Genomic DNA, 13,692 nt, shown 5'->3' with positions numbered 1-13,692 from the left:
ACGGACACGCTCTTAATACTTTATCATTTTAAGAGATATCTAAAACTAAAAGATTTAGGCTCATCGCTAAGAATGCTTATGACATACCATAGAAGAGCGAAAATTCATACCAAAAAAACCATGATTTTTCATGATTTTTTGAAGTTTATGATCTTTTTAATCCAACTTCAATTTCGAATTTTACATGACTAAATAGAGCCAATATCACTGTTTAATATTTTATCTTAATAATCTATCGATTTACATCTTTTATTGTTTACTTTGTTTATTCAAAGCTAACCTTTCGCACAGAGTGAAGTGCAATTAATTTCTGTATGGGAGGTATCGTCGGGTTTTATTTTGAGGTTCGTATGATTAAATCATACAATTCTTGTCAATTTTATTAATTTCCAACCATTATTCATCTACGGAAATCGCATCGCACTAATCTTTCGTGAGCATACGCAACATCATACATAATAGCTGGTCAATTGTCTATCTTCCAACCAATTAGATTACGAATAAACTGGCTTTACTTTGTCAGATTATTTTTTTTTATAAGAGGCATAATAGATTAGAGGATTTTATAAAAGAATTGTCACGATCGTGTGCGGTGATGACTTAAGTTATTTTTGGGCAAATCATGTTTCCTGGAATGATTATCAAAATATTAAGAACTAGCATTTTTTAAATATTGTGCAATTAAATTTTTTTGTAAAACTGTTTAAATGCTATTATATGAGAGACAAATAGAAAAAAGTATAAGATATTTACTCATTATTATTGAAATTCATGGCTCACTTTATTGGCTAGGTTACATTCATGGATATTAAATTAATTGAAATTCAAACTAGCATTTTAGTTTTTTCTACAAAAAATGAAAAATAATCTATATTGTGTATTTTATAATACAATTATCATTAAATTATTGTGTATTAAAATATTCGGAATGGCTGTGAATTAAACTCTGACATTATAGATTGGCTAATCAAACCAAGTGTCGATAGTAGACTTAGATTTGTAGATAGACGGATAAATTTACAATACAGCAACGTCATTGTTACTGAATGAGTATAATCGCAGAGAAATGCGTTGAAGTGTATATATAAAGAAGTTTTTCAGCAGGTTGAAATCAATACTCACCTAATTACTCGCGCACTCATCATGCCATTCATCCTTGTGATTTTGGCTTTTGTTGCCATTGTCGGGCTTTTATTTCGACTCTACGCGAATCACAAATTAAATTATTGGAAGCGGCGCGGAGTCGAGCAGTTATCAACTTCAAACTTCATTTTCGGCAACTTCAAGGATGCCGTATTATTTCAAACTTCGCCAGGTTGGCATCTCGGTAATATACACAAGGCAGCTCCAAACAAGAATGCACCTTACATCGGGTTTTACATTTTCCACAAACCGTGCCTTATGCTGCGAGATCCCAAGATCATTAAGCAAATTCTTATCCGGGACTTTGATAACTTTTGTGATCGTCACTTTGCGGGCTCGCAGCAGAAGGACAGCATTGGCATGAAGAATTTGTTTGGACTAAAAAACCCGGCGTGGAGATATTTACGGTCGAAAATCACTCCGACGCTGACGACAACTAAACTCAAGCAGATGTTACCACTGATGATACAGACGGGTAAACCGATGATGGAGTATCTTGAGTCGCAAGGCATCGATGACAAGAGTGAGAAAGTGATCGACGCGCAAGAAATGAATTATAAATATACAACGGATTTGATTGCGAATATTGCTCTTGGTACACCAATGGATTCTTTCCATTACCCTAATGAAGAATTCACTAAAGCAGGTAATTATTATTTTTCGCTTTTGCACGCAGCTTTTAAAAGTTCGATTTTGCGTGGATGACTTACAATAAAAAGTTAGTTTTATCATTTTTAAATAAGGAGATTTGGAATAATTTGCAATACGTAACAATTTTCAAACAATTATCATAAATATCAGTATATTTTGATACTTGAGCGAGAAAGAGTGACTTCACTTTCACGTGGCTTCTTTCAGTCGGACACAAACGCACACGCACGGTTCTCGTACCGGTATCCAAATGGTCCATTCTGACACACACACATATTGAGGTTAATAATGCTGATGACAAGTAGTATTATAATTTCTTTACATTATTTTCAGTTCTTTATATTATTTTCAGTTTACCAGTTTTTCCATGGATTCAAGCGAATGGTTGCTTTGGTGACAGTATTCTTCATGCCAGAATTAGTAGAACTGATAGGTCCTTCCATGTTATTCAATTCCCAATTTGTAAGAAAGGTGTTTTGGGAAGCTATGAATAGTCGGGAGAAAAGTGGAGAAAAAAGAGGAGACTACATTGACTCTCTCATTCAGTTAAAGAATGGTGAACAAAATCCTGAATACAGTGAGTAGTTATTTTAAAAATTAACTAATAATAGTACGAGATATTTATTTACTCAGTGGACGTTTAAGAGGATATTTGAATGTACAATACATAACTTCACCTCGTTTATTTTGCTACTGTTATTTATTTCGGAATTTTTATTAATATTTGACCTAACTACCTTTTAAATTTGTTTAAAGGGGTCAAGTGTGGTTAAACAAGGATAATTAAAAAAATCTGATTTATTATCGTACACAAATTGTCAGGAAAAGATATAGACTTGAAGCTTTTTTATCTTAAAGTACTCAGTAAAAACTTTTATTTTCTTTATCGTGCATTTTTAAATCTCGATTGTACGCCCCACAAAGTTACAGATTGCATACATCTTATTTAGCAAAAAAATTAAGTTTGCCACGCTTATCTAAGAATTAAAGTAAATGAAAATCATTGTTCGTTAGGATCTGCGCTTTGTAATGAGTGGAGATCTTTTTCAATATTATATTTTTAATCTTTGAAAATAACATTTAATTATTGGCATCTATAACTAAAAATTTCATGATATTGTTTTTTATAAAATTGAAAAAACGTGCAAATCCTAACGAGAATAATAAATCGTCTTACAATGATTTATTATAATTCATTGATAAGCAAAACAAACTTAATTTTTTTTAATAAATAAAATGTATACAAATTATAATTTGATGGGACATAGATTTAAGATTTGAAGATATATGTCAAAGAAAATCATAGAATTTACTGAGTGCTTTAACATGAAAAAGTTTTAAGTCGATAACTTCATAACGACAATTTTTATAGAGCAATAACTAACATTTCCAAATTAACCTGTTTAACTCTTTGAATCCTCCTTAAATAATTTTGAAGGGTGATTGTGTCAAATATTATATAAAAGTTGAAGATTAAAACAGAATAACAAAATCTATTAGTTCCATTATCCTCTTAGGCCTATTGATATTATTTTAAATTTAACAATTCTATATTTTGGTCTTTAATCAGAATCTTACGCGATAATTTGTTAAATACTGATAAAAATTATCAGACTAATTTTATAACATGAAAATAATATTATAAATAGAAGAATTTTTTCTTCTTGGCAACATTGGTGAATCTAATTACTAAAATATATTTCGATTAATAAACGAAAAAGTAGGCCACATCTATACGTTATTATTCTCATTGTATATAAATGCATTAATATTTTGTAGAATAAATTTGAACTGTCAAACTAAGAATAGAAAATTTTAGTTACATGTTTGTTTCAATATTCACAAAAATTTCAAGATACCTAATACAAAGAATTGTTTTTGAGATTTTAGATGTAATAATTTATCCGATTATATCTATTGATGTAAATCTGAAATGGAAACAAATGTACGAATCTATAATAACTCATTGATATGATTTTTATTGATTAGAATTTGAAGGCGAAAATTTATTGTTTCAATCTGGGACCTTTTTTTCTGGCTTCGAATCGAGTGCAACGGCAACAGCATTCACGTTGATGGAACTTGCGGCAAAACCCGAGGTGCAAGAACGAGCACGTCAAAATATCAACCGCGCAATTGAAAAACATGGAATGACTTATGAGGCTTTCAAAGACATGAAATATGTTGATCAGTGCTTAGCTGAAGGTGTAAGGCTACATCCTCCCGTGTCGACTATAGATAGATATACTAAAGCAGACTATAAGGTATTATATTTTTTTAAATCTGTTAGTGAAATCTGGAATTTCTTAAAAGAAAAATTTGAGTAGTTATTAAGTAAGAAATATCATCAAATTTCTTACATCACTCGCGATGAAGCTACTTAGATATGAGCTCATGTGCCACTCGACTTCGTTATCAAATCTATTAATATAATATAATAATAAATATGTATATTTTTTGATTGATCATAAAGCAGTTAAGTAATCAAGGTCAAATGTTTTGTGTTTTTGAATTAATTACTCTTCATTTTTGTTTAGATTCCTGGCACGGATATTATTATCGAGAAAGGAACTGCGATTTATATATCACTTTATGGAATACAAGAAGATCCAAGATTTTTCGAAAGACCAGAAGAATTCGATCCAGAACGACATTCTGACGATAGCGAAACTTCAGAAGCTTATATTCCGTTTGGTATCGGGCCAAGAATGTGTGTCGGTACGCTTTTCATTTTTTTACATTTCAAATAATACTTTTATCCGTAATCAAATTGATTTTCGTTAGCTTATTCAAATGAAACGTAATTGTTATAATTAATTAATTCTACTATATTCTAACAATACAATGTATAATGCAGGCATGAAGGTTGGACAGCTACATGCTAAAGTTGTACTTGCCATGATTTTACGGGAGTATACTGTGACGCAACACCTGGAAAATAAATTAGTTCTAGATCCAAGGTCTACATTCACTGCAGCAGCCGATGGAATAAATCTTCACTTTAGAAAAGTTGCTAAATAATTTATTAGCAATTTAGTTTAATCGATCATACTGATCAAACATGTACAAAAACGTATCACTTATTAGTGAAACCGAGAAACAAATGTTAATAGTCGGTTTTTTTGTTTAACAGTTTGCGTATTTAATTTTACTATCAATAATTATAACTTCAGGAGTACTCTTTGTTAGTTAGGCCGTACTATCTTTTTTACTTGTCGGATGCCAAACGCATATATAAGGTATAAATAAGATATTTTATAAAACCTGTGTAATAAATAATATAAGAGAGAATTTCACGCAAATATCGACTTTAATACATGTAAATTTAGATATGACTGCATATTAATATTTTGTATAATTGTTTATAGAGAATGCTGTTGTAAATGATTTGAAATGAAAATAAATTGTAATTTATGCATAAATTAATAATTTGTAATATAAAATCTATATATACTAATAGTCACTTTTTAAACAAATCTTTGAAAACTAAATATTAGATTTATAAATTGAAAAATAGAAAAGTGTTAATACCCTGTAAAAAAACATTATTATCAATGCGCTATCTTTTGAATACATACATTTTGAAGTAGCATATATTGACGAAAGAAAATAAAATAATGTTAACTAGAATACGTTTATCGCTTCCATTTTCTGCCGGATATATTTAATCTTTTTGATAAAAATAATCACCCATTTTCGTTACAATATTTTAAAAATATTATTGTAAAAATAATAAATGTTGTAACTTAATACGATCTACGAATAGCTTCATTAATTTATGAAACTATAAGTCGAGTATTAATATCAGTGTCGGTACGTCGCCATCATTATGTGCGTGGTTAGGAGGAATGCCTGTTGAAACTATAAATATATCCTTGGCTTCACTGGCTGAATCCACACAATGACAATATGAAGATCCAATCAAAAAATGATAGTTATTTGCTTAGAAAAGAAAATCGATTTTTTCAAAGTTTCTACACAAGATGTATTAAATTTTTTCACGACCAAGTATGAAAGTGGTGCTAGTTATTACAAAATTAATTCTACCGTTCTGAAACAGCTATCATTGTCGGATCAAATATAGGGGTTGAAGATGTTATCAAACGTTTCTTCAAAGGAATGTCAAATTAACGTCCATTTCATCCTAAATATAACTACGTATATGGATTCATAAAATAATGTTGGATTATTTATGTATACCGTTTCCAAACAATTTAATTTCAATAAAAACATTGTCATTTAAATTAATTATTATATTAGTACTTGTTATTGCTCAACTTATTCAAACTTTATTTCTTATCAAGATAAACAACATTTTTTTCCGTTGAAAGAATCAAAAATCGAAATATCTGAAACGATAAAAACATCTGGAACAGGAAGACAACAACCTCAGTTGATTTTACCGTTTTTTTGACTATCTTCGTTGCTTTAGCTCTGCAATGTTATCTAAATCAAACTGAGATGCTGCGCAGACAAGATGAAAAAATGATGTTTATATCTCACAAGAAACTACACAATGCAAATTGTAAAGAAACGCTCAGCAAATGGGTTAAAAAATCAAGAGAAAGAAAAATTTATATCGTATATTTTCCGCATATAGTACTTATCACGCAACCACTTCAACTACTTTTTCAAAAGGATTAATATTAAAATAATTTGTACTACTGGTAGATCGACTTAACACTCAAATACAGTTATTAATTCCTCTTAGTAAAGAGCAAGATATTTTTGCAAACACTATTCTTAATTCATATCTAAGTTTAACTATATGTTGTTTTGAAAAATTTTAAAAACCATTTAGCTACTATAATTCAACTTTGAACATCAATAACGTGAACTTGAGGTAGAGGTTTAAAATAGAATTGGCCGATTAAAACGAACTAACCTGCATGTGATGTTTAATCGTAATAATATGAAAAGCCTCTTCCCAAGAGATCACTCCCTCCCTTTCGATATTGTCTAATACACAATATCCCGATATGTTATTGCACTTTAAAGAAATAACGTTTGCAGACCACACTATACGTTAAGAAACCACATTACTTTCTCCTATTTTACTTCGAAAAATTATGACATGAAGGTATAAAGTAAGGTACTACAACGTGATCTCTTCGGAAGATAATTAAATCATAATAAGTAACTTCGTTAAACCCATTAAGGTTAACATGACACATTTCTGGAGTACACTTTTCTTCATGATAACTACGAAACCGTGGTGCAAAAAATGTGAAAAGTAAGTACCCAGCTATTTTCGAGGTCGTTCTTCCCGATGAAGTCATTAAAATTTCATTAAAAATTGTCATTTCGCAACTTTTTTCTAAAATAATGTTAAAAAATACGAATTTTCCGGTCCTGTTTTTTTTCAATTTAGATTTTCGTCATCTTATCGTATTGTTATTCAAATATGGACTAGTATAAACGCGTCCTCGATAGCTGTACTTTGGAATTATATGGTTATTTTTTTATATCATGATTTAAACTTATAAAATAACGATATAAACAACAACAAAATTCGGAAATTTTTCGACTTATCAACTTATATGATTAAAAATGACATTTCGTTACAAACGTGTAAGTTCCATGTAGATATTATGGGTTATTGGATCGCTGATCATGAATTCGCTATTATTTTTGCAAATATAATTTGTTTAAACAAATTATAGCATAAAATGAAAATTGTTAAAAACAGTTTTCTGAGTCGTAATCTACAGGAGAAAATACGTTTAAATGATATATGGCAAATTCAAATTGTTTAAACGATAATGTACATTATTAACAAATTACTTTGTATACTTAAAATACTTTGTTACACATGGTTTTTTGAGTTTTTGGGGCCGCTGAAAACGAATTTCATATTAATTTTTTCTGAATTATATTATTCAAACAATGTATGTAATAATGAGGGGATAAATATCATGCCTTCAGATTTGTATATTATAGGAGCAAATATTCTTGTATATTGAGTATTCTATTTCGTACCGACATAGTACATTTCGCAAAATTACTTTGAATGCTGTATTTTTTCGAAAATAACTTTTCTATTGTTAGATTTGGTAGCTAATGCTAAATCGAAAACATTCTGGAGTACAAAACGTTAGGAAGAAAAGGTGAATGTATATTGTATACGGTAAAAAGTACTGAAAAAGACGATCACGTTGCTTCGGTGTTCATTCCCAATCCAGAAGATTTCGGTGAATCGCATCAAAGTAATGATGAATGTTCATCTATCAAAGACGAAAGTGAAACGTTAGCTGATATTAAAATGGATGAAGATATTAAAGTCGATCAATGATTTCAATCCTATCAAAAAGTGTTAGAAAATTATAGTGCGAGTTAACAAAAATTGGTAGGACACATTTATAATTGGATTGATGGAGAAACCATTTATAATGATACTCTATCAAATGATATCTTATTGTCTAAAAAACAAAAAAGTAAAATGCTTGCTAGTTCGCCTACAGAGTTATTTAAAATTTTTTTTCTCTGACAAACTAAACAAATATATTATTGATTCTACTTTAGAATGAGGATATGAGTTGACGCCTCATCGTTTCAAAATATTTTTAGTAATTATTATTTTTACAACATTTAATAAAAGATTATTACAAAGAGATTATTGGTCTTCTATTGCTTTGTTACGAGCTGATGTAGTAGTATCAGCTATGGGGTGTTCAGAATTTGAACGAATAAAATATAAAATGAGATTTTACAAATCAAACGATGAAGACACAAAGGATAAGGCATGGCGAGTACATTTAATTATGAATATTTTCAATAAAAATATCAAGAATTGTATAGTTTTAAAAATAGTGCCGGTACCTACGTATCTACCTGATGCATTAAACTCCTTATATCCTATAGAATAACATATTAGTTTTTCACCAAAATCTTAAAAAAATTGAACTTACAATCGAACGAAATGTACTGCGAAAATGAGTATACCCTATCTAATCTATATTAACTACTCATACTTTAAAGGCGAATATTTCGACTTTGAGTACCGGTATCTACCATCTAGTTTTTTTTCTTTGTATAAATAATAAAAAAAAGCAAGTTATTTGCAAAGTTTGAACAAAATCTAAAGAAAGTTGATTTTCGAGAGAACGTCCTTTATCTTACTGTAGTTGTGCTTTACCTGCTATGTGCATCGCGCGACCTCTATAAATACGAGTGTGGGCAATACCGCCGAAGCAGATCGTTTGCGTACGCTTGCCTGTCAAGACGAAATGTCACTTCGTAACTTTTTCTCCGTATAATCGATAATCTTCATTCAACGTAAGTAAGAATTTCAGAGCGACAAGTTATTTACCCATTATTTAATCTCATTCATTTATATTGCGAGTTTTTCATTGGCCAATAAATAAAAGTTAAATAATATTTCCAAACTTAAAATTTGAGTTATCGTAATGATTCACCTTTGACGAATAGAGCGTGCCATTAAAATCACATTTATATATAATAAGCTGCTAAAAAGGCCTATGTTCTATTGGGCGGATTTGCGTGAAGCGCATTCGCGCCTATCAGGGAGTATACGTACGTATATAAGTACTAGAGTATAAAGGCGTCATTGCGAGCACAAGTGATGGAGCTTTTGAAAAGCGAGTGGAATGCGAATAAGAAAAAACTGGTTGTTGGGATGGATGCGGGGAGCAATCGGGGGGGAGGGAGGGATCGGCGCGTTCGGCCATGAACTTAAACCGTATTTCTTGTATAAAAAGTGACTGTGCTCTGTGGCAATTAGTGTTTAATTTGCCAAACTTAGTTATTTCTTCATCTCCCATATAATATATATAGAATATCTGTTATTTTGAAAACTATATAAATTAATTGAAAAAAAGACTACAGCTTATTTCTGCACTGATTAAAAATTACTGAGATATAAATCTAAACGTTTTATCTTTTACTTTACAGATGCCAATCAAAGGTGACGCTAACCGTACGGACCAGTGCAACCCGACTCATACACCATCGGGTCCAGGTCATAATACTGGATATCATGGAGCAGGCACCAAGGGTGATTTGAAGAACCACAGCAACCAATTGAATCCGAACAATCCCAATTTCCATAGAGCATATAAAATAAATATGTAATTTGATTGTATGAAAAAATGAGATTTGTGCCATGCTATTAATAAAATCCATTTTCTTGTATTAATTGACTAGTGTTTTATATTTATATTTCCAATAAATTTATATTGTATTTTTTTCTGAAAACCGATTTCAAATCTAAAAACATCTATTTTCAGTGATTTTTTAAATACAAATTTTGAATATTTAACAGAGTTCACTTAGTTTTTATCTAATTTTACTTAACGATATTCACAAAGAAGTAAATCGTTATTATTATAGCTATTGAATAGAACCGCTTGAGCATTACTTTTATTCGAGCAAAACAAGTTTTCTTCTTCCATACACAATTTCATTAGTTAGTAAATTTAACCGCTGGGCTGCTTTATCCAGAATCCCCAAGGTGCATATGTTTTTCCGTTATCCTCTTTCAACTCTCCACGAAAAACTGTAATCTTGACTCGAGGGAGATCTTGTTCTTGAAAGAAACTTATTTATTTTTTTGAAGATAAATAAAGAATTAAACTTTATTATACAGGTTTAGAAGCTTACCATCGCTGAAATTGTCTGTTTCGTATGATTCACTTTTATCACCGAGTACATCACTTACGATTATAATAAATATAAATAGATAGAAGCAGATAATATTCTTCCCCTTCATTATCGATATTTGAAATGAAGTCTGGCGTGAAAGAATGCTTATATTATATGACGGCTGCCAATAGACCGTGACTTTAATTTCTTACGTTTCTGAGTTGCGGTTTATAAATTCGTCACGTCTGTTGCAGGAAAAGTATTTTCGTATCTCGACCGAATAGTACTTGTTCGAAAGTATTGTTTTTTCAATTAGATCTATTTTTAAAAATCTTGAGAAAACAAAGATTCTAAGAATTTCGATGAAACTTTAAAGTATTTTCAAAATTGTCAATAAAAATAAATAGATATTTGCCTCACATTATTGCACAAATGTTTAGATCATAGTAAAATTTTAGATTTCAAAACCAGTGAAATAAAACAGAGTATTGTAAGTTTTACAATGAAAGGATAAGAAAATGATAAGTGTCTTCAAAATTTCATTATCATTTATTTTTGTTTTCATAATATGGAAGCCCGTGATACAGTGCGCATAATGAACAACGCCTATTATGGCAATTGGTGTTTAATTTGCCAAACCTAGGTATCTCTTCATCAGCAAACCCATGTAATATATATAGAATATCTGTTATTTTTGAAAACTATATAAATTAATTGAAAAAAAGACTACAGCTTATTTCTGCACTGATTACAAATTACTGAGATATAAATCTAAACGTTTTATCTTTTACTTTACAGATGCCAATCAAAGGTGACGCCAACCGTACGGACAAGTGCAACCCGACTCATACACCATCGGGTCCAGGTCATAATACGGGATATCATGGAGCAGGCACCGAGGGTGATTTGAAGAACAACAGCAACCAATTGAATCCGAACAATCCCAATTTCCATAGAGCATATAAAATAAATATGTAATTTGATTGTATGAAAAAATGAGATTTGTACCATGCTATTGATAAAATTCATTTTCTTGTATTGATTGATTAGTGTTTTATATTTATATTTCCAATAAATTTATATTGTATTTTTTTCTAAAAAACGATTTCGAGTCTAAGATTTATGAAAATAAATAAAGTGATATTTTAAATACAAATTTTGAATATTTAACAGAGTTCAATTAATTTTTATCTTATTTTACTGAATGATATTCACAAAGAAATAAATCGTTATTATTATAGCTATTGAATAGAACCGCTTGAGCATTACTTTTATTCGAGCACAACAATCCGCGCGCGCGAACTCATACACACATTCAATTTGAATATTACAGCTTTGATGAAGTATACATTACACAATAACAGCTTTCGTTAAGAACTATAATGCTTTAATTTTTGTACTATGCCTTGCTTATGCTTTCGAACTGACGCACGTGTAGTAGTCAGGAAAACGGTGCGGCCAAATCGCATAAATCGTCGCAAATTCGCGTTTTTTTTACATCTGCGCATGAACTGGTGCTCAACTCATTTAATAACTTTACCGATAAAAGATCCAGTTAATTGTATGTTCAATTAATTTTTATCTTATTTTATTTAACAATATTCGCAAAGAAGTAAATCGTTATTATTATAGCTAATGAATAGAACCGCTTGAGCATTACTTTTATTTGAGTAAGACAAGTTTTCTTCTTCCATACATAATTTCATTAGTTAGTAAATTTAACCGATGGTTTTTATCCAGAATCCCCAAGATGCATATGTTTTTCCGTTATCCTTTTTCAACTCTCCATGAAAAACTGTAATTTATTGGACATATAAATATAAAACATTAAACAACCAATACATGAAAATAGGTCTTATTAATATAGCACGGTATAAATCTTATTTTGTCATCCAATTTGAACTATAAACGATATTCATTGGACGTATTATTTTCTTTTTCTCACAGTCGTGCTCAACTCATACAACCACAAGTAACTGGATCTTTTATCGGTAAAGTTATTAAATAAGTTGAGCACCAGTTCATGCGCACGAGTAAAAAAACGCGAATTCGCGTATGTGATTTGGCAGCAGCGCTTTCCTGACTACTACACGTGCGTGAGTTCGAATGCATAAGCAAGGCATAACAGCAAAATTAAAGAGAACGTCCACACAACACAAGAGAACGCCCTTAAATAGCGAATGAACGCGAGCGATAAAGCGCCAGCTGTTGCGGTGTTGCCACATCGCCATATTTTCTCTACGAGTCCGTCGAAAAATTCATAAAGTTTTAAACTTCAAGAAAGTATAGTTTTAAAAATAGTGCCGGTACTTACGTATCTACCTGATGCATTAAACTCCTTATATCCTATACAATAACATATTAGTTTTTCACCAAAATCTTAAAAAAATTGAACTTACAATCGAACGAAATGTACTGCGAAAATGAGTAAATCCTATCTAATCTGTATTAACTACACATACTTTGAAGGCGAATATTTCGACTTTGAGTACCGGTACCTACCATCTAGTTTTTTTTCTTTGTATAAATAATAAAAAAAAGCAAGTTATTTGCAAAGTTTGAACAAAATCTAAAGAAAGTTGATTTTGGAGAGAACGTCCTTTATCTTACTGCAGTTGTGCTTTCCCTGCTTATGTGCACCGCGCGACCTCTATAAATACGAGTGTGGGCAATACCGCCGAAGCAGATCGTTTGCGTACGCTTGCCTGTCAAGACGGAATTTCACTTCGTAACTTTTTCTCCGTATAATCGACAATCTTCATTCAACGTAAGTAAGAGTTTCAGAGCGACAAGTTATTTACTCATTATTTAATCTCATTCATTTATATTGCGAGTTTTTTATTGGCCAATAAATAAAAATTAAATAATATTTCCAAACTTAAAATTTGAGTTATCGTAATGATTCACCTTTGACGAATAGAGCGTGCCATTAAAATCACATTTATATATAAAAAGCTGCTAAAAAGGCCTATGTTCTATTGGGCGGATTTGCGTGAAGGCGTCTTTGCGAGCGCAAGTGATGGAGCTTTTGAAAAGCGAGTGGAATGCAAATAAGAAAAAACTGGTTGTTGGGATGGGTGCGGGGAGCAATCGGGGGGGATCGGCGCGTTCGGCCATGAACTTAAACCGTATTTCTTGTATAAAAAGTGACTGTGCTCTGTAGCAATTGGTGTTTAATTTGCCAAACTCTGTTATCTCTTCATCGGCAATCTTATATAATATATGGGTAATTCTAGGCTATTTCGATTGACTTGTAACCCTTATGTTACGGATTTTTTTTTAATTTGGCACAATTGT

At 30.9% G+C, this 13,692-nt stretch overlaps 1 protein-coding gene across 1 annotated transcript; it reads left to right on the top strand.

Moving 5' to 3' along the window:
- Window positions 1-1,143: 1,143 nt before the first annotated feature.
- Window positions 1,144-4,815, top strand: LOC131670194 (cytochrome P450 6k1-like). The gene is made up of 5 exons (XM_058945590.1): window positions 1,144-1,789; window positions 2,147-2,371; window positions 3,784-4,058; window positions 4,332-4,512; window positions 4,652-4,815. Exons 1-5 carry the CDS (start codon window positions 1,144-1,146, stop codon window positions 4,813-4,815), a joined length of 1,491 nt encoding a protein of 496 aa, XP_058801573.1.
- The last annotated feature ends 8,877 nt before the right edge of the window (window positions 4,816-13,692 follow it).

Source organism: Phymastichus coffea, unplaced genomic scaffold (genome assembly GCF_024137745.1).
Source record: "Phymastichus coffea isolate CEN01 unplaced genomic scaffold, Cenicafe_Pcof_1.1 PCOF00104, whole genome shotgun sequence".
NCBI classification, from domain to species: Eukaryota; Metazoa; Arthropoda; class Insecta; order Hymenoptera; family Eulophidae; genus Phymastichus; species Phymastichus coffea.
Note: the sequence above shows the minus strand (reverse complement) of the source record. Positions and strands in the feature narration are given on the sequence as shown.